This window comes from Cnephaeus nilssonii (assembly GCF_951640355.1).
Source record: "Cnephaeus nilssonii genome assembly, chromosome: 10".
Classification (NCBI taxonomy): domain Eukaryota; kingdom Metazoa; phylum Chordata; class Mammalia; order Chiroptera; family Vespertilionidae; genus Cnephaeus; species Cnephaeus nilssonii.
Genome location: NC_137081.1, coordinates 43,734,833 through 43,758,237, shown reverse-complemented (window position 1 = coordinate 43,758,237; position 23,405 = coordinate 43,734,833). Strand labels below are relative to the sequence as shown.

Below are 23,405 nucleotides of genomic sequence, written 5' to 3'. Positions count from 1 at the left end.
AGTTCTCAAAATAAATATAGGGTGTCCTAAAAATGTATACACACTTTGAATCATTATTAATTCCAATAGTTTAAATCTGAAAAGAAAGAAACATCAGTTGAGTTATCAGAAAAAAGTGTGTATACATTTTTTGGGAACACCCTGTATAGTTTTATTTACTGTTACAGCGGTAAACAACTTTTTCCCTTCTCATTGTGTGAGTGTGTATTATGGAAAATTTCCAATCTAGAGAGAATAATGTAACAAACCTTATGTATTCATCAAACAGCTTCAACAATTATCAACATTATGCCACTCTTGTTTTATCTATTAACTCCAAGTTTCTTTGTTTCTTTTTTGATAGAGTATTTTAAATAAATCTCAGATATATAAATCACTAACAAATAATAACTATTTCTTAAAAATAAAACCCCAATACTTTTATTACACCTATTGATACAGTTTTAAGACACCATCTAATATCCAGTCAATATTCAGATTTCCCTGGTAGTCTCAAAAGTATGTTTATAATTGTTTGTCCAGATTAGAATCCAAACAAGGTCCACACATTGCATTTGTTTTATATATCTCTTAAGTCTCCCTCTTTTTTTACTGATGTAAAACTGATACATAACTTAAGTCTCTTTTAATCTAAAACAAATTTAGCAACCTATCTTCCATTACCACTATTCACTTATTGCAGAAACTCAGTCATCTGTCCTGTAGAATTTTACACATTCTGAACAGTGACATAATTTAATATGTTCTTCTAGCCCTTGTATTTCCTATACATTTTTAGTTAGATCTAGAGACTTATTATTAAACTAGAGGCCGGATGCACGACGATTTGTGCAATAGGCCTTCCTTCCCCTGGCTGCGGGCACCGGTTTTCCCCTGGCACCCGGGACCCAGGCCTTCACTCTGGCCGCAGCAGAGAAGCCAAGCCTCTTTAGTCTTCAGTCGTCTTCAGTCTTCAGTCTTTGCTCAGGCCGGAGCCTTCAGTCTTCGCTCCACGCCTGCGTATGCAAATTGACCCGACATATTTGTTGGGTCAATTTGCATACTCACTCCTGATTGGCTGGTGAGTGTCGTGGAGATATGGTCAATTTGCATATTTCTCCTTTATCAGTGTAGCTCAGAGGCCCAGTGCACGAAATTTGTGCATTGGAGGGGGGTGTCCCTCAGCCCAGCCTGCACCCTCTCCAATCTGAGACCCCTCGGGGGATGTCCGACTGCCGATTTAGGCCCGATCTGCGCAGGATCAGGCCTAAACCGGCAGTCGAACATCCCTCTCACAATCCGGGACTGCTGGCTCCCAACTGCTCGCCTGCCTGCCTGCCTGCCTGCCCCTAACCGCTTCTGCTTGCCAGCCTGATCGTCCCATAACCGCTCCCCTGCTGGCCTGATAGACGCCTAACTGCTCCCCTGCCAGCCTGATCGCCCCCAACTGCCCTCCCCTGCTGGCTTGATCGCCCCCAACTGCCCTCCCTTGCCGGCCCCATCACCCACACTGCCCTCTCCTGTCAGCCCAATCGCCCACAACTGCCCTCCCCTGCCGCGACCTGCCTCCTTCACTGGGCCCCACCTCTGCTGTGCACGCAGCCATCTTGCGGCAGCCATCTTGTGACGACATCGCGCGTGAGGGCACGAGGACCACCTAGGCTTTTATTAGTATAGATTATTTTGGTACATTATAACACATATTTTGGGGTAGTACATGAAGTCTTACGAAGTATGAATTCAAGAAATGATACCTGAAAACACACACATTTCTGGCTCTTGAACTAGACCAGTGGTCGGCAAACTGTGGCTCGCGAGCCACATGCGGCTCTTTGGCCCCTTGAGTGTGGCTCTTCCACAAAATATCTGCGATTGAAATGTACAGTGCGATGGAAACTTCGTGGCCCATGCGCAGAAGTCGGTTTTCGGCTCTCAAAAGAAATTTCAATCGTTGTACTGTTGATATTTGGCTCTGTTGACTAATGAGTTTGCCGACCACTGAACTAGACTAAGGAAAACAGGTTGAGACTTCAACCTGGTGTGTTCCTGCTCTCACCATGTACCTACTATAGTCATAGCAATAGCGGTATATCCCTAAAAATATGTGTGTTTTAAAAGAACCCCCTCAACATTATAACAAATAAAATATATTATGATTCTCATTTCCATGAAAGTACCACCTTCTTTTCTAAAGTTAAACTGACTGTATCTAGTGAAAAAGCCACTCCTTGTAACTAAATGTAAAAAGGACACTTCAGAGGCACTAGTTCTAGTACATGATAAAGCAAGAGATCTGTGTCTAGTGGGAATTAGCAAGAATTACCTTACACTTATATTTAATTCCTAATATTACCTAACCTTTCTGCTTTTAAGAAAGCTTATAGAAAGTTTTCTTTAAAAAGACTAAAAGGGGGGCACAGTAGGAACATGTAGCACAAGTCCCAGGGGAAAAGTGAACAAAGCTATTAATAAAGTGTGTGGGTGATTTTTATTTATATAGATGAGAATGTTTTATGTATGATTTTCTAAAGGTTATGCAAGAACCAATTGTACTGAATTGTAATAACACTATTCCATACTGGGAATTTTCCTGACACACTGCCAGTTCATCTTAGTGGAGGCTGGAAACAATAGGATTTCTTATTGCCCTTATCCCAAGTTCATACTGAAGACAGCTAATTTGATCTCTATTAAAACATACAATATAAAGGGAAAATGAAACATTTCATTTAATCTATGCATCTGAAAAATACACAAAACTAAGGAAAGATAAAACTGCCCTTATTGTATGCTGACAGAAAACACTGTTTACTAGTATTAAGAATAATCTTGCTTTACAGAATCAATATAGTTAAAGACACATGACATATTTGGTTATGTCTTCAAACTTACATTTTCAACTTAATTAAATGTGAACATTTTAGTGATGATACATCCAGCTATAATAAAGTAAATTCCTAATCCTAAAGGACCAAGAAAAATCATTTGTCATATGGTGACAGAGGGACACTAGACTTTGGGTGGTGAGCCCACAATGTAATATACTAGTACAGATGATATATTATAGAATTTACACCTAAAACTAAAATAATATTATCAACCAATGTCACCCCAATAAACTTAATAAAAAGTAATTTATGTTGTGATGACTATGAAGTATTAGAAGTTAGCACTATGTTTTAAGAATTTTTAAAAAATGTTTTTATTGATTTTTAGAGAGAGAGAGAAACATCAATGAGAGAGCAATATCAACATCAATCGGCTACTTCCTGCATACCCCCTACTGGGAATCGAGCCCGAAACCTGGGTATGTGCCCTGACCAGGAATCTAACCAGCTACCTTGGTCCATGGGACAACACTCAACCAACTGAGCCACTTTGGCTGTGATAAGCTTATAATCTTTTGGGGGAAAATTAGCTTATATGAAAGAACAGGAAAAATATAAATTGTAGCCCTAGCTGGTTTGGATCAGTGGATAGAGTGTTGGCTCACAGACAGAAGGGTTGGGGGTTCAATTCCAGTTAAGGGTATGTACCTCGGGTGCAGGCTTGATCCCTGGCCCGGTCGGGGTGCATGCGGGAGACAACCAATCGATGTGTCTCTCTCACATTGAGGTTTCTGTCTGTCTCTCTTCCTCCCTCCCACTCTCTCTAAAAATCAAAGGAAAAATATCCTCAGGTAAGGATTAACACACACACACACACACACACACACACACACATATATATATATATATATATATATATATATATATATAAAATAAATTTTTGTTATAAGATTCTAGAGGAGGCCAGGTGCACGAATTTGTGCATCTGTGGGGTCCCTTGGCCTGGCCTGCGGTATCGGGCTGAAACCGGCTCTCCGACATCCCCCGAGGGGTTCTGGATTGTGAGAGGGTGCATGCCAGGCTGAGAGACCCCACCGATGCAAGATTGGGGCCGGGGAGGGACACGGGAAGTTGGCCAGCCAGGGAGGGCTTGTGGGAAGGCTCCAGGGCGTGTCCGGCCAATGTCACTCAGCCTCGATCAGTTGGACCCCAGCTGCAAGCTAACCTACCAGTCAGAGCGTCTCCTCCCTGGTGGTCAGTGCACATCATAATGAGCGGTTGAGTGGCCTTAGCATATCATTAGCATATTACACTTTGATTGGTTGAACCGACGACCAGACACTTAGCATATTAGGCTTTTATTATATAGGATATTTAGAAAGGATGATAGTGATATTTAGAATAGCTAGCAAAGCTTTTTTATTCAGTCACTCACTAAACTATTACTTACTAAGCATGTAGACTGCAAGGCACTGGGAATACAAAGATACAGTCTCTCTTTCAAAAAAGCTTATAGGAAAGAACTAGAAACTGAATTTGATTTTCAAACTTTCATAGGTTTTAGGAAAAGGTAAAAAGTAGTGCATTCTTCAACATGAACATGATGAAGGTTTATGTTAACTTCATTAGTTTGATTAGAATAGAATTAATATTTACTAGGTAGACTACATTTCATTCATTCTTCTTTTCCTAGGTAATCACTAGCTAATTTTCTTTACTTGAAGCTGGCAGACTTTGAGTAGATGGAATGATGCTAATAAGAAGTCACTTAAGAGAGTTATGACTGCCGAAACCGGTTTGGCTCAGTGGATAGAGCGTCGGCCTGCGGACTCAAGGGTCCCAGGTTCGATTCCGGTCAAGGGCATGTACCTTGGTTGCAGGCACATCCCCAGTGGGGGGTGTGCAAGAGGCAGCTGATCGATGTTTCTAACTCTCTATCCCTATCTCTTCCTCTCTGTAAAAAATCAATTAAAAAAAAAAAAAAAAGAGAGAGTTATGACTGTGATCTGAGAATCAGAATACTCCTTTGAGATTGAGGGAGGTATAGCCTCTACTAGTCCCACATATGCCTTTAATACAGAGCAGTCATTTACTGGTAGAACAGCACTGTAATTAATTTGTTAATGTCAATAGAATTTCAAGGCATAGCCACTCTAACAACAAATTTAATCACTGAATTATAATAGTGCTTATAAATAGTTCGAAATGACTAAACCATTGGTAATCACTTAAAATAAAATAGGCAAAATATAATGTACTAATAAAGAGCATAATTTTGACCTTTAAAGCCCTATGACTTAATAAGGTTTTTGAATAATTTCTTTAATAGGTCAAAACTTCTTTTCAGTTAATTAGCTTCTTCATACATTAAAGAAAATTTGGTTCCTGACTGATTAACTACATGTTAAAAAAGACAGAAATGGTGCTTAACTTGGCTTTGTTACTGTGAAGTCAATCCTTTATTAATTTTCATATCTGCTTATTTTAGGAATTTAGCTTTAATGAGATTCTGATAACACAAATACTTTTTCTACAGTAAAATGACATTGGAGGATTTTTAAAAAATTCTATCATCAGATACAGGCCTTTCTAGTAGCTCTGCTGGTAGGATTCAACTTCTTCAAGAAGTTGCCTAAGGTAAATCCATTAACAGATTCAGGGGACTTGCCAGAGGGCAACTGAGTTTACCATCTTTCTTTCTACAGAAAACCCCTCCAGCGTGCTCCTTTGTGTCTTGCTAGCAAAGCTTATGATCAGACAATTATTTTGTTAAATTTCCCAAACATGTTCTCAAGTAACAAAAATGCCTTCAACATGAAAGGTTGATGAAAAGATAGAGGAGCAGCATGTGGGAGCTCTATTGCAGAATATTTCTATCAGTTCTATAGCTTAGTGTAAAATTCTAGAAAAATTAAATCAAGGGTTAGGGAAAATTATAAAAGGAAAAGAACACTGACATGCAAGCAAATCTTTGCAACAAGTGTAAAATAATACTTTGCTCAATTTAAGCTATTTATTCATTTTCATACTGTTTAAACATACTAAAAGTTATGATGTAAACAAGACTGGATAGAGACACTTGAAACATTAAGCACCTATGATCACTTTGGCCATTTGTGGAGTTACTGAATCTCACACTGAGGCATTATAAAGAAAAAGAAAAATTGCCGTGGCCAGGCGGCTCAGTTGGTTAGAGTGTTGTCCTGTGCACTAAAAGGTGGTGGGTTCAATTCCCAGTCAGGACATACACTCAGGCTACAGGTTCTATCCCTGGTCGAGGTGCACATGGGAAATGGGAAGCAACTGATGGATGTTTCTCTCTCACATCGATGTTCTTTCTCTCTCTCTCCCCCTTTCCTTTCTCTCTAAAAAAAAAAAAAAGAAAAGAAAAGAAAAAGAAAAAAAGAATCCTCAGGTGAAGATCAAAAAAAAAAAAAAAAAAAAGGAATGCTGTCAAGAATATCTGGTGACATCATTTGGAATTTCAAATTTACTTTAAAAAGAATACGAAGTTCTCCATATTACCATATTGAGACAGTTCCAAATATTTTTAAAATTATAGCTAAATTAAAAAAAAAAAACACCAAAACACAGCAAAGTAACTTTACATATAAAGTAACTTGAGCGTGAAAAACCACAAGTCAAATAATTAGTACAAAGTGAAACTAATGTTAACAAATTTGGACTTAATGTTTATTCACTTTTATGCTGCTTTTATAACTTTTGGGTTTCGGTCCAAGATATAGAAAGTTTGAAAAGTTCTCCCATCCTCACAATAAGAAAAAAGCTGAAAATACTGAAAATCAACAAATCTTCTTAAGTCTATCACAGAATTAAGGTCACAGGGCAAATTACTATCCCCAAAATAGGTGAGACAGGTGACAGAGAACCACAGTTTACTAGAACCAGAAATCACCAATGGAGCCAGCAAATGGTAGGATTACTTAAAGGATTTCTGACTATTGTTGGCCTTTGTGAGTTTTATTTCCATGAGTCCATCAGGTTCTCATTATGAACATCAAAGAACAATCCCCTTATACTTCTCTTCCAATAGTGCGAAGGGAAAGGAACCATTTTGAGTATGCCCAGAGCATTGTGTTGTCCTGAACAAATGCTTACCCTTAAAGAAAGCTATTTTATTACAGCCTAACCTACACATGGGGAAAAAAAAGCGGAGAAATGAGGGGGGGGAAACTGAGGAGCACTTGTGAAGTTTACAACCCAGGGGCACAGGCTCACTAAAAGAGTGAGACCCAGGCCTGGCTGGTGTGATTCAGTTGGTTGGAGCAGCATCTCATACACTGAAAGGTGGAGGGTTGTATTCCTAGTCAGGGCATATACTCAAGTTGCTGGTTCGATCCCTGATCGGGGCATGTACAGGAGGCAGCAGATTGATGTTTCTCTTGCTCTCTTTCAAAATCAGTAAGTTTATTTTTCTTATTGCCTGGGTTGTGAGGTCAATCCCCAGTAGAGAGCATGTAGGAGGCAGCCAATCACTGATTCTCTCTCATCATTGATGTTTCTATCTCTCTCTCCCTCTCCTTCCTCAGTCTGAAATCAATAAATAACAATAATAATAAAAAAAAACCATTAAAATTTATTACACATGCTCCTCTCCCCTCAAAACCCCACTTGCTTTGTTGAAAATCCCATTGCAGATTAAAAAATGTTTAATTTCAATATACGTTATAAACATGAGAGACAAATGGTAACAATCTATGATAAGAATAAGGGCCATAGAGTATAAATAAAAGCCAGTGGGCAGGCCATTTAATTATATTGTAATATAAAAATATTTCATAAAAATTCAGCCTCCACTGAAGCCTGCAAGTTTTACATATAATTTGGAAGTACTATCTAGAAAGGATGAAAACTTATAAAGTTAAGATGATCTTATCAGTAGAAAAGATATTGTAAACCAGCTTAGCCAAAAGAAGCATTTTGATTACCTAATTTAACTTTGTAAAGGAGAAGTAAATCTTATAGCTGGTCTCTGTAAACCTCACAGCTGGAACAGTCTAACAGCACCTTGCAGTTTCCAGTGATCAAAGTAAGTTACTTTATATACTAAACTAAGAATTTCATAATAGAAATAATGCAACACTGGGGGGTACAGCTATCATGAAATAATTACACTCCTGGGAGATTACAGGCACAAGGCTACATACCCCAGGGGTGTGATTATCCCAGGATAACCACATCCACTGAAATTGCCTTATTGCAAAAATAATCTCTATTCACTGGTGAGACATTATTCAATAGGTGATTTTTTTAAATGAAAAGGTTTTTTAGCTTGAATCAGCAAGTGGATTAGGAAATTGGGCAGTTTGTTTTTCATTGCATTCAAATTCAGAATACAATATCATTATTCTTTGCTTTCCTATTTGATACAGTTTCGATTTTGTTTTTGAGAAACCTTTAAGAGTTTCTATTAGTGTTAGTTAAGTGGTCCTGCTAAATTCAGGTCAAATTTTAAAGGTATTAACTGAACAATACAATTTTAAATAATTTACTTCTATGTATAATTTTTAATTCTTCTAAAACAATAGTCACTTAAAAATTATAAACGTAAAATCACTGTTAACATTTTGGGCAATCTCCTTCCAGGCATTTTTCTAAAAGTATCTGTGCATTTTTCTAAAAGTATCTGTTTATATGCTTACCTAAAGATTTAAAAAGAAACATGAATGGAATCCAATAACTACTTAGTTTTTTTTTGGCTAATCCTCACCCAAGGATATATTTCCATTGATTTTTTTTTTTTTTAGGGAGAATGGAAGAGAGAGGGAAAGACAGAAACATTCATGTGAGAGAAACACATCAATTGGTTGCCTCCAGCACGTGCCCCAAGCTGGGGAGGAGCCTGAAACCAAGGTACATGCCCTTGACTGGAATCGAACCCGGGACCCTTCGGTCCACAGGCAAACACTCTATCCACTGAGCCAAACTGGCTAAGGCAGTGGTCGGCAAACTGCGGCTCGTGAGCCACATGCGGCTTATGAGCCGCGGTTTGCCGCTCTGTTGACTAATGAGTTTGCCGACCACTGGGCTAGGGCACTACAGGCAGTCCTCTGGTTACGTCGGAGATCCGTTCCTACGGTGCGACATAACGCGATTTTCGCCGTAAGTCGGAACCCACCTACATAAGCACCTATGTCACTCACATGGAGCACATACACAGCAGTAATGAAGTGAAACAGTAAAAAAAATTAAAAGAAAGGTAACAATTCCTGACCTTTACTTGTGGCAAATAAATAATAAAAAACATAAAGCACATACATTATGTACATACGTCGAAATGACGGAACTTTTTTTTTATAAATACTGTAAATGGGAGATGGCGATGTAACCACGAAATGATGTACGTCGAGTCTGACGTAACCTGAGAACAGCCTGTACTTTGTTTTATGACCTGCTTTTTTCTTTGACCAAATGTTATAAACAATATCCATTATCATTAAGCAGTCTTCATAACATTTTTAATGGCTGCATAGTATACTATTCCATTAATAGCCCACAATTATTCACTTAATATCTTTTTATTAGGTATTTAGGTTCTCTCTCTTACTATTGGACATAATACTTTATAACAAAATCTTTGGACATATCCACAATTATTCTTTTAGGATAACTTTATGACTGTGTAATATTAGTAAACATAATTTTAAAAAATAAACAAACAAAGGCACTATTTCTCAAATCTTCAATTGTTCTTACATACAACTGAAGCTGTTGGCTCTCAACCTTGATGGTACATCAGAAATATATGATATATCATCTTATGTGGTATCATAGATGGTAAAAATTACTGATTTATTTTTATCATAATTTTATCATAGTTTAGTGCTTTGAGATATTCTTAGATATTTACCAACATTTGTTCTCACACTTACATCCCACAGAGTGGTTAAGCAGTTTGCTTAAAGTTACATGGCTACTAAGCAGCAGAGCAGAGGATCCAAATCAGGCATTTACTAGCCCCATCGCTCCATAGCCTGTGCTCTTCACCGATTAGTACACTGCCTCTCTGAACTCATGGGTCCCTCTGTGTGGAAGGCTGTTCCTTCTGCCTAAGATGCCAAATGCTCTTCTGTCAGATCTTGCATAGCTGCATCTTTCCTGTCACTTAGAGATCGTAATTTAACATCACTTCCTCAGAGGAGCCCTTCCTCACCACTTAATCCAAAGTTACTCCCCATTCAGTTCTTATCACAGTATCCAATTTAATTTTACCATAGAACTTATAAATACTTAATATCCAGAAAGGCTGCTCCAATTTATCAATAGTGGATTGAAATGTTAATTTTACCACACTTGCTCCAACACTGGGTGTAAAGTTCTTTTAAGTTTTTACCAAATTTGATGGGCAAAAAGATAATATTACTTTATTTTAATTTCTTTGGTTATTATTATTTTTTTTGTTAATCCTCACCCGAGGATATTGTTTTCCCCATTGATTTTTAGAGAGTGCAAGGGAGGGGGAGAGACAGAGAAAGAAACATCGATGTGAAAGAGACACATTGATTGGTTGCCTCCTGCACACACACAGCATCAGGGCTGGAGATGGAGCCTGCAACTGAGGTACGCATCCTTGACCAGAATCAAATCCAGGATCCTTCAGTCTGTGGGCCAACGCTCTAGCCACTGAGCAAAACCAGCTAGGGCCATTTATTTGGTTATTAATACTGTTGAAAATGTTGTCATATAGCTTTAATGGCTATTTGAACCCCTCCTTTTGTAAACCATCAATATTTATGTCCTTTGAGTTTGTTCATCTTTTGACTTGAAGGAACATTTTATATATTAGGGATATTAATACTAGTACATTAATATTAGTATTTCAATAAAGGTAATACTTTTCATTCAAGGGTGGTTACATGTGTTAAAACTTGACAGGAGCAAAAAACTTGAGCATTTTCTACTTCATTCACTTTATTTTGAGAAAGTTCATTTGATTGAAGAATAGTTCTACAGTAAAACCCCACAAGTGGGGTCCAAAAACTTTGATTGCATAAAATGAATGATTGAGTTATTGTAAAGTTAATAAGCATAAATTCATGGCTGAAGAAGAGCCAATCTAGCTTCATTATATCTGAATTCACTGTTTTCAATACTCTTAAAAATAGGATAATTAAATAGCACAAGTTCTTTTGTTTGTGGTTAACAGACTTTCTAATATAGACTCAAGAGAAAGCAGGTCTAATCGATTACTAAACAAAGGGCTAAGTCTGGAGTCTATCCTACTCATTCTCTCAGAAGCAGGATCAAAGATGAGGCCAAGGAACAAAGACAGCTACTATCACTGACCACCCCTATCCGACACAGGAAACATGCAATTGTAAGGGCACCACAAGGTTGGAGTGAAGGAAAAGATGAGAAAGATGCAACCCCTTCCAGAAAACAGAATATACCTTTTATATATAACAGCAGGTCCCTTTGACTAAAATTAGTGGTCAGAAATATGTGAGCCAATGGGTTCTTAATATATGACCTACTCCACCCCCATATTTCTTTGGGGCTTTATTTCTTTTTCTTTTTTTGTTAATCCTCAACAGAGAATATCTTTTCAATTGATTTCATTTTTTTTTTTTTTAAAGAGAGTGGGAGGGAGGGGGAGAGATAGGGAGAGAGAAACATCAATGTGAGAGAGACAGAATGATTGGTTGTCCTCCACATGCTCCCTGACTGAGCCTGCAAATGAGGTGCGTGACCTTGACTGGAACTGACCCCTCAACCCTTCAAACCAGCTATGGCAGGGCTTTATTTCTTTTGAGATCTCTCACCCTTCTTTCACCAAATGGGTGTGTGGAGGCAGGGGAGCAAGGAGCATCAGTATGTGGGCTTTAAGATACCTGCATTGTGGCATCCGTGGTATATTCTTTTTGTCAGAGGTTCTCAGATCAAGGTCTGTATCAGCATTCTCTCACCACTGAGCAAATAGTTTTCCTTTACTTAAAATGTGGCTTCTATCTTTTGTAGAATAATAAGGATTTTAAAAAACCCTCAATTATAATATTATATCTGTGTACTTCCTTTACCCATCTGACATCCATAACACCATTAAAGAAATAGCATCAAACTTCATACTGGGTCACATTTCTAAACTCCCAATACGAGAACTGGCATCTTGAATCCTAAAGCCTGCATTTGGCTTGCTGGAAGGAAGCAGGATCTCTAGCTATAGAACAGAGGCTGAAGGTCATATGCTGATTGAGGGTGAACCCTGATCTCTGAGGTGACAGTGGAAGCCACAGGGAGTATAAAGAGGTGCATCAGAGGCCTAGATGAGCTGAGGACGGGGCTTCATGCCCAGAGCATTTGCTTCAATAGAACCACTCTGCCTTTATCTGTTCTATATACTGGGTTTCATATAAGGTATCTTTTTAAAAAAAATGCTGAATACTTCTTGAGTAAGGATACTATCAAATCCTTACTTTAAAATGAAGAGTTGAAACTCATAAAAGTGAAATGACTTATGTAATGTCATAGGGTTAAGCAAGTTAATTTCTATTATAATTTATTATGAGTTATGGTTGGATTAGTGTGGCTTTCTTTATAATATCCTAACAAGGCACTGATAAATTTAAGTTAAAACTCCTGTTTTAATATCCTTTTATAAAAGAAATCCAAATAACACAAAACAACTTAGACTAATCTTTCTTAAGTAGACAACAATATACAGAAAGGCAAATAAAATTTTTAAGTAAAAACTAATTTTAACATAGTTAACAGTTTTTTTGTTTGTTTTTAAATATATTTTTATTGATTTCAGAGCGGGAGAGGGAGAAAGATAGAAACATCAATGATGAGAGAGAATCATTGATTGACTGCTTCCTGCATGCCCCACATTGGGTATTGAGTCTGCAACCTGGACATGTGCCCTTGACCAGAATTGAACCTGGGACCCTTCAGCCCGCAGGCTGATGCTCTATCCACTGAGCCAAACTGGCTAGAGCTAAACTCAGTTTTGATTTTATCTCTGAACTAAGAGGTGACTGCTGAGGATTCTAGACCAATCTACTTTTATAATTCAGGAGGACATAAATATAGAAATAACCATTTCTTCCTGCTATATTTAAGTTACTAACCTGGTAAACTATGTTTAATGTCTTTCACAGGGGCCCTTGGCTAGGAACATTAAATTTAATTCTAATATACTGCCTTTCAAATTCAGAACACATGATCAGAGTTTCCCATCATATTTTGGGATTGTGCCTTAGTCCAAAAAGCCCAACCCAACCCAACCCAATCCAAAGATAAAATGTTATTTTATCTTTTCTTATTTGTCCTTGGTATACATTCTAAAACAAACAAATAAATCATGCCTAGTGCTTACCTGAGCCATCAGTTGGAACTGAACTTGCATTGATTCCAGAAAGACCAAACAAAGGACATTCTCGATCTGTGTTGACATGACCCCATTTGTGACATTTAATGCACCTCACATTTCGAACCTGAGAAATAGTGAACATTATTTTGGTTATTAAAATATTAAGAATCTAACCAACATTTAGCTCCCTACTCCTTGGTAGATTTTAAATTAAATTATTCTAATTTTAAAAAGATTTTCAGAGAAAGAGACTTCATAACTATATTTTATAATCCTATCTAATAAAAGAGTAATATGCAAATTGACCATCACTCCAACACACAAGATGGCTGCCCCCATGTGGACACAAGATGGCCACCACAAGATGGCCAGCAGGGGAGGGTAGTTGGGAGGGACCAGGCCTGCAAGGGAGGACAGTTGTAGGCGATCAGGCCAGCAGGGGAGGGCAGTTGGGAGGCACTTGGCCTGCAAGGGAGGGCAGTTGGGGGTGATCAAGCCTGCAGAGGAGGGCAGTTAGGGGTGACCAGGCCTGCAGGGGAGGGCAGTTAGGGGCAAACAGGCTGGAAGGGAAGTAATTAGGCATCAATCAGGCTGGCAGGAGAGTGGTTAGGGGGTGATCAGGCTGGCAGGCAGAAGCGGTTAGGGGCAATCAGGAAGGCAGGCAGGCGAGCAGTTGGGAGCCAGCAGTCCTGAATTGTGAGAGGGATGTCCGACTGCCCGTTTAGGCCCGATCCCGGTAGGGGCAGCGCTAAGGATGTCTGACTGCTAGCTTAGGCTGGCTCCCTGCAGGGAGTGGGCTTAAGCCGTCAGTCAAACATCCCCCACAGGCTCCGGGACTGCAAGAGGGCACAGGCTGGGCTGAAGTAGGATCGGGCCTAAACGGGCAGTCAGACATCCCTTGAGGGGTCCCAGATTGGAGAGGGTGCAGGCTGGGCTTAGGGACACACACCCCCGTGCACGAATTTCGTGCACCGGGCCTCTAGTCCTATATAAAAGGCTAATATGCAAATCGACCAAATGGCAGAACGATTGGTTGCTATGATGCGCACTGACCACCAGGGGGCAGACGATCAACGCAGGAGTTGCCCCCTGGTGGTCAGTGTGTCCCCACAGGGGGAGTGCTGCTCAGTCAGAAGCCGCTCATGGCTGGCGAGCACAGCGGCGGTGGCTGGAGCCTCTCCCGCCTCCAGGGCAGCGCTAAGGATGTCTGATTGCTAGCTTAGGCCGGCTCCCTGCAGGGAGTGGGCTTAAGCCGTCAGTCAAACATCCCCCAAGGGCTCCTGGACTGCGCGAGGGCACAGGCCGGGCTGAGGGACCCCCCGAGTGCACAAATTTCGTGCACCAGGCCTCTAGTTTAATATACATACTAAAATCTTTTACTATAAATTCTGCCTAAAAACTAAGCTAAATTCTTTTTCTTTTTGACTCTTATTTCATGGCAATAAAACAATGTCATCCTAAAAGAATGGTAAAATTCCAAAAAATAATTATGTCATGGCTTAATTTTAAATTCTCAAATTTTGAGCTAATTCTCCAAATTCCTTGAAAACTGCAGAAACCATTGTCATTATAAGCCTCACTATAAAACTTTGATTTCTATCTTTCATCAATCTATTACATTTAATGTTTTCTCCTCTAGACCTTCTATTTTCTGATACAAATGGAAACCATAGAGCTCCTTTTCAGCTTAAATACCTTTTGGACCACAACATGAAGTATTTATTAAATAAAAATTATTCTTACAGAGTGAAATATATGTCACTTGCCTGAATACCAAAGGGCTGATCTCGGATGTTCATGTCATCTTTGGCATATCTATTAAGTAGAGAAAAATGTGCAAAAACAATATTAAGAATAATTTAATCAACAGCAGTTATTCTGAAAAAGTTTTATAGTTCTAAATATACTACAAAATGTAATATATTTTATATAGAACTATCAAATCTATTTAGTATTTCCAAACGCCACTTAGTTTTTAAGAGTCCAGTCTAATTTAAAAAGAAAAAGAAAAAGTAAAACAAAATAAAACTAAAGACTATAATCAGGCAAATTAATTGTATAAGACAAATCACTGAAAATACTTTTTCATATTAGATGCCTTTAGTGAATGAAAAAAAGCACACAAGATGGGATATCAGATAAATTTAATGATATCTATTTTATCTTAAAAGAAAACTAGTTCTTACTTTTCTCGTGGCGCTCCTTTCTGCCATTCAAATTTGTATTCAGTCTCTCCTTCTGTTTCTTCTTTCTAAAAACATTCATTAAAAAGTCTTTCAATTTTTCATAAAATTATAATCTACTGCAAGTAAATTCAAGCATAGTAAATAGTACTTTACCTCTTTATTTTCTTGATTGCATATCAAAAATATGGGGGGAAAAGGTAGATCAAGTTAAAAACTTCATAAAAGTCTATCATATACTATACTATGATATATTTAATTGTAACATGTAAGGATTTATTGGTTTGACATTTTTCTTCTTTCACAAGATAAAATTCAAATCACTAAAGGATAAAAAACAATATTAAGTAAGAGATCATATTTAATAGGCATGTAATCTCAATATTTAAACTTTAATGTTTTTCATTGACAGTGAATATTATGCTTTCTATTTACAAGTACATTCAGTAAGAAGGACTAAAGATATATACATAAATTATAAAAGAATAAACGAACTTCTGCTGATGTTAAGATTTTTTTCCTCCCCAAAGGACCAGTCATGAAATATAACTATATTATAGACAAATATTTTTAGTATTTATTCTATTGATTACAGCATTTATATAGTAGCCATTTAAAAAGATAAAGAGCAACTTTCATAACAGTTCTCAAACTTTTAGTTGCAAACATATCAAAGACTTAAAAAAAGAAATGAGGTGAGTACCTTTTTTAGCTCCTGGTGGGGCCTCGTACATGAAATTAAGGCCATTCTTTACACGTTCATCTCCCATAAGCAATCTGAATAAAAATAAGACATAAGGGTTAACAATTTTATGTAGGAGGAAAAAATTACAGAATAACTGTCCCTCAACCTCTAAAATTCTAAGGGAATAAGGTATTGCTGTTATAGTTTCAAAACTTTACTCCATTCATTAGATGAAATCTGAAATATCTATGAGTCTATACTGATAAAAATAAATAAATAAATAAATGAGAGAAAGGGAAAAGGAATTCAAATTAAAAAATATAGCGGGCTCTAACTGGTTTGGCTCAGTAGATAGAGCATTGGCCTGTGGACTGAAGGGTCTCAGGTTGGAATCCAGTCAAGGGCACATGCCCGGGTTGCAGCCTCGATCCTCCGTAGGGGGCATGCAGGAGGCAGCTGATCAATGATTCTCATCTTTGATGTTTCTCTCTCTCCCTCCCTCTCCTTTTCCCTCTGAAATCAATTAAAAATATATTAAAAATATATAGAGAGGGAATAAAAGAAATAGAAAATCACCGTTAGAAAACCACAGTAATAATTGATGTGGGTGAGATCCACCAATGAATGCTAAAACTAGTGGGCAAAAGTTCCAAGAAAAACAGGATATTTGCATAGCTTCAAATATTTATTAAGTACCAAGGAAAAAAAGTAATTGTTTTAAGATAAAGAATAACCACACTATGATCTGCTGTAAACCTACTTTTCCACCCACACTCTTTTTATTGGTCTAACTCAATTATTGACTGTTTCCTGAACATCCTTTCTGCTTTCTCATTAATAAGCTTTTAATGAAATATTTCTGTGAGAGGTGTCAGTAGTTTGAGTGTTAAACTTTTATTGTTCTTCTAAGCTTTGCCTAAGTTGGAACTTGATCATAGGCTATATATACTAGTACTCACATCAGTATATTTTATGTGAATTATGGGTAAGTGGCCATCTACAAATATAAGAGTAAAATAGTTCAGAGGAAATAGAATCCTATCATTAAGACATTCAATTCAAAAAGGCTAACTTAATATACGATTCAGTAAGGGGTCATTTTCATGCAATTGATTATTAAAAAATCACCAGCATAGCCCTGGCTGGGTGGTTCAGCATCGTCCTATACACCAAAAGGTTGCAGGTTCGATCCCTGGTTGGAGCACATATGGGAGGCAACCGAACCATGTTTCTGTCACATCGTTGTGTCTCTCTCTCTCCCCTCTACTTTCTCTCTCTCTAAAAATCAATAAAAATATATCCTTGGGTAAGGATTTTACAAAATAATAATAAAATTTAAAAAATAAATAAAATCACCAGTATAATGGAATTTCTTACCTATTATCATACGATTCTTGTTCTTTAAGATATTGTTGCATTAATTCTTCTTGTTTCTTCTTATCATATGATATTTTTTGTTCTGCCATCCATACCTAAATTAATAAAGTAAAAAATTTAAAATAGGACATTTGCTTTTTTTTTTATAATAAAATATCAAATGCTATTGTGTATAGTTTACAACATAATCTACTTTGGTCATAATGACACCATTACAAAATAACAGCTGAAAAGTCTGATTTGTGTCTTTGAGCAAATCCTTAAATACAACCGTCCAAAAGAACTAAAATTTCAAGCAAAAATGTCACACTTGAGAACTACTCTGAGCACCTGAAACAACAGCTTTTTTGCACTCAGTCCCTGTGTTATTTCAGAGAGAATATCCATCTCTCTACATGTAATATGTCTAGACTAGAAAACACACAGGTACAACCACGAGGGTCAAACAATGCCCAAGGGGTGCCACTGACACCTCAAGAGAGGAAAAATGGAGGACAAGGAAGAGGAAAAAAAGAAATTAAATGAAATGAAAGATAGTTGTAGAATAAAGGGAAGAAGCAAGAAGAGGAAACAAAGAGATCAGAGAGAGGTGTGCCAGATGTCTCAAAGGCACCAACAGCACAGGCTGAATCTATCCCTATGGGAAATTCTCAAAACCATAAAAGTGGTGAAGGTAAAAAGCGCACACAACTTATGCAAGGATATTTAATCATGTTACTTCCTGAGCCTAAAAGGTACCAATGCCTTCCTCTCATCTTTAGAATAAAGGACAAAGTATTTGACAACCATTCAATAAAAACAAGTCAAACTTTTTCTCCAACATGCTAATTTTAAGAAGGTAAATTTGAGGACAAATACTTACTTAGATAAAATTATAATTAACTGTGGGTGAGGGCAGATGAGTATGGGGAGGAGGATGTAGGACAAGACTGCCATTATTCAATTTCAAAAGCAAAAAAAAAGGCAGTTATTAGTATTTTAGTAGTGCTGAGATAGGAAAGTACTATGAGGACACAGCTTGAGATGTGAACAAGAAAGGTTAATCCTATCCTATATAAGGCTAACATGCAAATAGACCCAATGGCGGAACAACTGATCAATTGGTCACCGTAACATGCGCTGACCACTAGGGGGCGTGCGCAGAACATAGTGATGGGATGGTGGAGCAGGTGAGCGGGGGCGCTAGACCAAGGAGGGGCGCTGGCCGCTGTCATTGGGGTGAGCCTCTGGTGGTTACTGAAAATTCTTTGCTCCCGTGTGCCGCAGTCCTACCTGGTGCTCGCACCTGCTGCCAGTGCCAGAGCTGCCGCTCGCACCGGCTGCTGGCGCCCCGCACCGGTCCCGATTGTTCGGTGCCATCAGCGGGTGCGAGCAGCAACTGCCAGCCCTGATTGCCCCTGAGGGCTTTTCTAGCCCCCACCCCCCTCCCCACTCCTGAGGGGCGATTGGGGCAGCAGCCGCTGCTTGCACCCACTGCTGGCGCCGGCCCCAATCTCTCTGCATCATCAGCGGGGCTGCCAGCAGAGAGGGGACCGGGGCCCGCGGCAGGAGGGGCTGGGCGGGGGTATGGAGGATGGGCCGAGATCCACCCCTGTGCCCACTGCAGCCTCACAGCCCACAGTTCCTTTCAAGGTGCACGAATTTGTGCACTGGGCCCCTAGCATGGAGATAAAAGCAAAAAATCCAAATGAATGTTATAGTAGAAGAAAAACCTACAGTTAGGATAGGCAGTGAAAGGTACATGTTTGTGCCCTAGCTGGTTTGGTTCAGTCAGCCTGTGGACTGAAAGGTCCCAGGCTTGATTCCAGTCAAGGGCACATGCCCGGGTTGCGGTCTCGCGGGCTCGATCCCCAGTAGGGGGTGTGCAGGAGGCAGCGGATCAATGACTCTCTCTCATCATTGATGTTTCTATCTCTCCCTCTTCCTTCCTCTCTGAAATCAATAAAAAAAATATATATTTTTAAAAAGGTACATGTTTGGAATTTTCACTGTAGCTCAAAATACAAACAGTTGCAACAGAGAAATGCCCGACAGAATAACATGTTAATAACAGTCTAATGAAAAACATATCACTTCTGACAGAATAACTACCATTTATTTGCTTTAGATTTCATAAAGTTATTTTACTTGTCTCAATTGCTCAAGAGCTTAAATACATATTGAGTATTCATTATGGACTGGAATAAAAAGTAATAAAGCACATTCTTATCTTCAAAATGCTCAGAATCTAATAGAAAATCATACTAACTTTTCTGTAATTTTAAGCTCTGTATAATAAAGAAAATACATGAATTATATAAATAAATAGTAACAATAAAGTTTGATATTTGGACAACAGAAATATGTACAAGATAACAAAACAGAAAATACAGTGATTAACATTAGGGACCAGGAAAGAAGGCTGGTATAATGGAATACTTTACAGCAACGTTTGGTTTTAAAAAGTTATTTTTTTAAATTAAATCACGGGTAGCCATTTCTTGTATATCTATATTCTTCCAAAGATGTTCTAATGCACATATACACAAAAGGATATATAGGGTGGTGCAAAAGTAGGTTTACAGTTGTGAGTACACAAAACAGAGTTTATTCTTATTATTTAATTATTGTATTACTAGAGGCCCAGCGCACGAAATTCATGCACAGGTAGGGTCCCTAGCGGCTGCTGGCTGCTGGCCAGGGCTTCTCTTCCCCAGCTGCTGGCTGCCAGCCAGGGCCTTCCTTCATTCCACGCCACCCCCTGATGGTTAGTGCATGTCATAGCAAGTGATTGAACTCCAGGTCGGTCGAATTTCCGAGGGGACACTTTGCATGTTAGGCTTATATATATATATAGATTTTCCATACGAACAACTATAAATCTACTTTTGCCCCCGCTCTGTGTATATAAAACAAACAAACATACATATTCCTTTTTTTAAAAAATCCTCACCCAAGGATGTTTATTGATTTTAGAAAAAGGGGAAGGGAGGGAGAAAGGCGGAGAAACATTGATGTGAGAGAAACATTAATCCGTTGCCTCTGAATGTACCCCTACCGGGAGCTGAACCTGCAACCTAGGCATGTGCCCTACTAGGGAATCAAAACCACAACCTTTCAGTGTATGGGACGCCACTCCAACCAACTGAGCCAACCAGCCAGGGCCACACATTTTTTTCTCCCTCTTTTCATAAATGGTAACATATATTGCATACACACATTCATATACACAAAGAAAATATGTATAAAATAAAATTCTATACCATGGAGATCATTCAACATTAGCTAATAAAAAGCCTTTTTGTATTTGGGGGAGGGAGGCAGAGAGCTGAACATCGTTCTATTATGGGGCTATAGCATCATTTATTGAACCAATCTCCTGCTGTACTAATGAGCATTTTAAAAATTTCCAATCTTTTGCTATTAAAAACTCTGTTGCAATAAATAACCCTGTACACAAGCAACTTCATACATGTTAAACAGGTTTTTAAAGAGGATCAGAATTTTGCCAAGGAAAAAACAGGGTAAGATCTTACTGGCAGAGGAAATAATTCACAGACCCAAAGGTGTAAAACTGGAATTAAGTATTTTGATGTTACTGGAATATAAAATCTGAAGTGGGAGAATGGCAAATGGGGACAAAGAAGGAAAAATAAACTGGACCCAGAACACTTGGTCTTAATTCTGTAGTATTTTAACAAGGAGTGGGACAAGATCAGATTTTTGCTTTAAAAAGACTTTTCTATGGAAACAACCCAAGTATTCATAAACTGATGAATGGACAAATAAAATGTGCCATATCCACACAATCGAATATTCAGGAATAAAAAGAAATGCAGTATCAATACATTCTAGAACATGGATAAACTTTGAAAACATTATGCTAAGCGAAAAAGGCAGTATTTCACAAAAGACTACATATTTCATGACTTATATGAAATGCCCAGAATAGGCAAATCCACAGAAACAGAAAGCAGATTTGTGGTTGCCTAGGGCTGGAGAAGAGGGAGGGTTAAGGAGAAATGGGGATGAACTGCTAACAGATATGGGTTTTGAGGGGATGGGTGATAGAAATATTTTAAAATTGTTTGTGGTAATGATTCATAAATTTATAAATATACTAAAAACCACTGAACTGGGTACTTTAAATGGGTGATTTTATGGTATGTTAATTATATCTCAGTAAAGCTGTGAAGTAAAATAGTTATTCTGATGACTATGTAGAGAACAGATTTGAAAGGAGTCAAGACTGGAGGCAGAAAAATCAGTTAGGAAACATAACAGTCCAGGTGAAAGATAATGAGAGTCTAAGCTAAGATACAGGCAGTAGTGACAAAGAGGGGAGAACGATTGAAGAGGTATTTGGGAGGTAAGACCAATAGAATTTATTTGCTGACTAGATAAAGGGGTAATGGGAAAGGGATGAATCTTGAATTCCTGGCTTGGATGACTGGGTGAAGGATTGTTACTACCTATATTTCCTATTCATTTGAGATAGGAAGTATAAAAAAGAAGAGTAGATTTTGGATGAAAGGTAAGTTCCATTTCAGATATGTTGAGTTTGAGATGCCTGTAGAATATCTGGGTGAAATTGTTAAGTATATAGTTGTTTTGAGGTGCCTCGAGCTAGGGGAGAGCCCTGGGGCTGTAGATTTGAGAGTCATGAGTGAAGAGGGGGTAGTTACTAGTAAAATATGAATTTCGATGTGACTGCTTGGGAGAGCATATAGAGTAAGCAAGGCATAGGCCAAGAATGCAACTCTGTATTTGGGAGCAGCCTAAGAATATGTGTAGGGAAAATTAATATTTTATTGAGCACTCCCTCTAGATGGTGGGCACACACAGTGCTAGGGGGTACGTTGTTTCAAAGCCTTACTCTAAACAATCTCATTTAATCCTCATACCAATTTTACAAGTCAAAGCAATTGATAATGATCATTCCTAACTTATAGATTAGGAGAATGGAATGAGGGAACCACTAGTATTTTGTGCAAGGTATCAGAGCTAAAAGTGACTGTGCTGGAATAACTAGAATCTAGGTCTGATTCCAATGCCTACCAGGCGTCCTCAAACTACGGCCCCCGGGCCACATGCGGGTGTTTTTGCCGTTTTGTTTTTTTTACTTCAAAATAAGATATGTGCAGGGTGCTTAGGAATTTGTTCATAGTTTTTTTTTTAAACTATAGTCCGGCCCTCCAACGGTCTGAGGGACAGTGAACTGGCCCCCTGTTTAAAAAGTTTGAGGACCCCTGGCCCAGACTCTCTTTACTGCTCGTAGACATGTAATTGATTACTAAAAAGCCAAACTTCAACGAGGTCATCAGAGTGATAATACATTATCGGGTAGGATAAAGAGAGGAAGCCAGGGTCTGACTTTACTTCCATGTTAAGATCTACCTTATCTTAAATAGTAAGTTTTCTTGGTACAGTTTAGCAGCGCTCCGAAACCGCGATCCTGGGATTCGAAAAGGCAAATCCAGAATCTCCCGAAGGAAGGAATGAGGAACTCTATTATCAGCCTTCAGATCTCATGAATTTACATTCTGGCTGACAGAGCAGACCAGGACGCCTAAACTCGAGGGCCAGCTTTGTCAACAAGTTTCTCAGCGGGGGTGAAGGGGCGAGAACACGAGAGCTTCAGGCCTGGAGAAGAGGCGACTGTCCCAGGGATCCAAGAGACACCACCACTCCCACTTCCAATACCCCCTGGGAACCCAGTCCAAGGGCTAGCACCCTCCCGGGCTCCCCTTACTCACTTTCTTGATATTGGATTTGGAGGCGGGATGAAAGTCCTTCTTGCACATGAAATTGGCGAAGGATTTCCCCATCTTGGAGGCTGAGCTGGAGAAAGCAGCCGCTAGGTCTGAGAGCAACGTAAACAAACTCTGCCGCCTAACCGGAACTGCGCTTCCCTTCGCACTGGGCACTTCCGGGGTCAAAGGTGACGGCTTCCGGCAACTAATGCCTCTGAACGCCCCCTCCCCTTTTCACATTGCCCGGAGGCCAGGTGAGGGGCGTGCAGGGTGGAGGAGCCAGCCCACGTA

The 23,405-nt window shown here is 38.9% G+C and overlaps 2 protein-coding genes across 5 annotated transcripts in view; one reads left to right on the top strand and one right to left on the bottom strand.

Annotated features, from left to right (window-relative positions):
* Positions 1 to 23,262, bottom strand: part of CIRSR (corepressor of RBPJ and splicing regulator) — a 35,186-nt gene extending 11,924 nt beyond the window's left edge. Inside the window, 7 exon segments of the mRNA XM_079781759.1 lie at positions 13,144 to 13,261; positions 14,904 to 14,952; positions 15,324 to 15,388; positions 15,392 to 15,408; positions 16,024 to 16,097; positions 17,383 to 17,477; positions 23,118 to 23,262. Of these exon segments, the coding sequence (XP_079637885.1) occupies positions 13,144 to 13,261; positions 14,904 to 14,952; positions 15,324 to 15,388; positions 15,392 to 15,408; positions 16,024 to 16,097; positions 17,383 to 17,477; positions 23,118 to 23,189 (490 nt within the window). The 5' untranslated portion in view covers positions 23,190 to 23,262.
* A 37-nt stretch (positions 23,263 to 23,299) lies between these two features.
* SCRN3 (secernin 3) overlaps positions 23,300 to 23,405 on the top strand; it is a 37,591-nt gene continuing 37,485 nt past the window's right edge. For all 4 annotated transcript variants that reach the window (XM_079782402.1, XM_079782399.1, XM_079782400.1 and 1 more), the window contains exon 1: positions 23,300 to 23,368. The gene's annotated coding sequence lies outside the window, so the exon portion shown is untranslated. The remainder of the gene's footprint in view (positions 23,369 to 23,405) is intronic.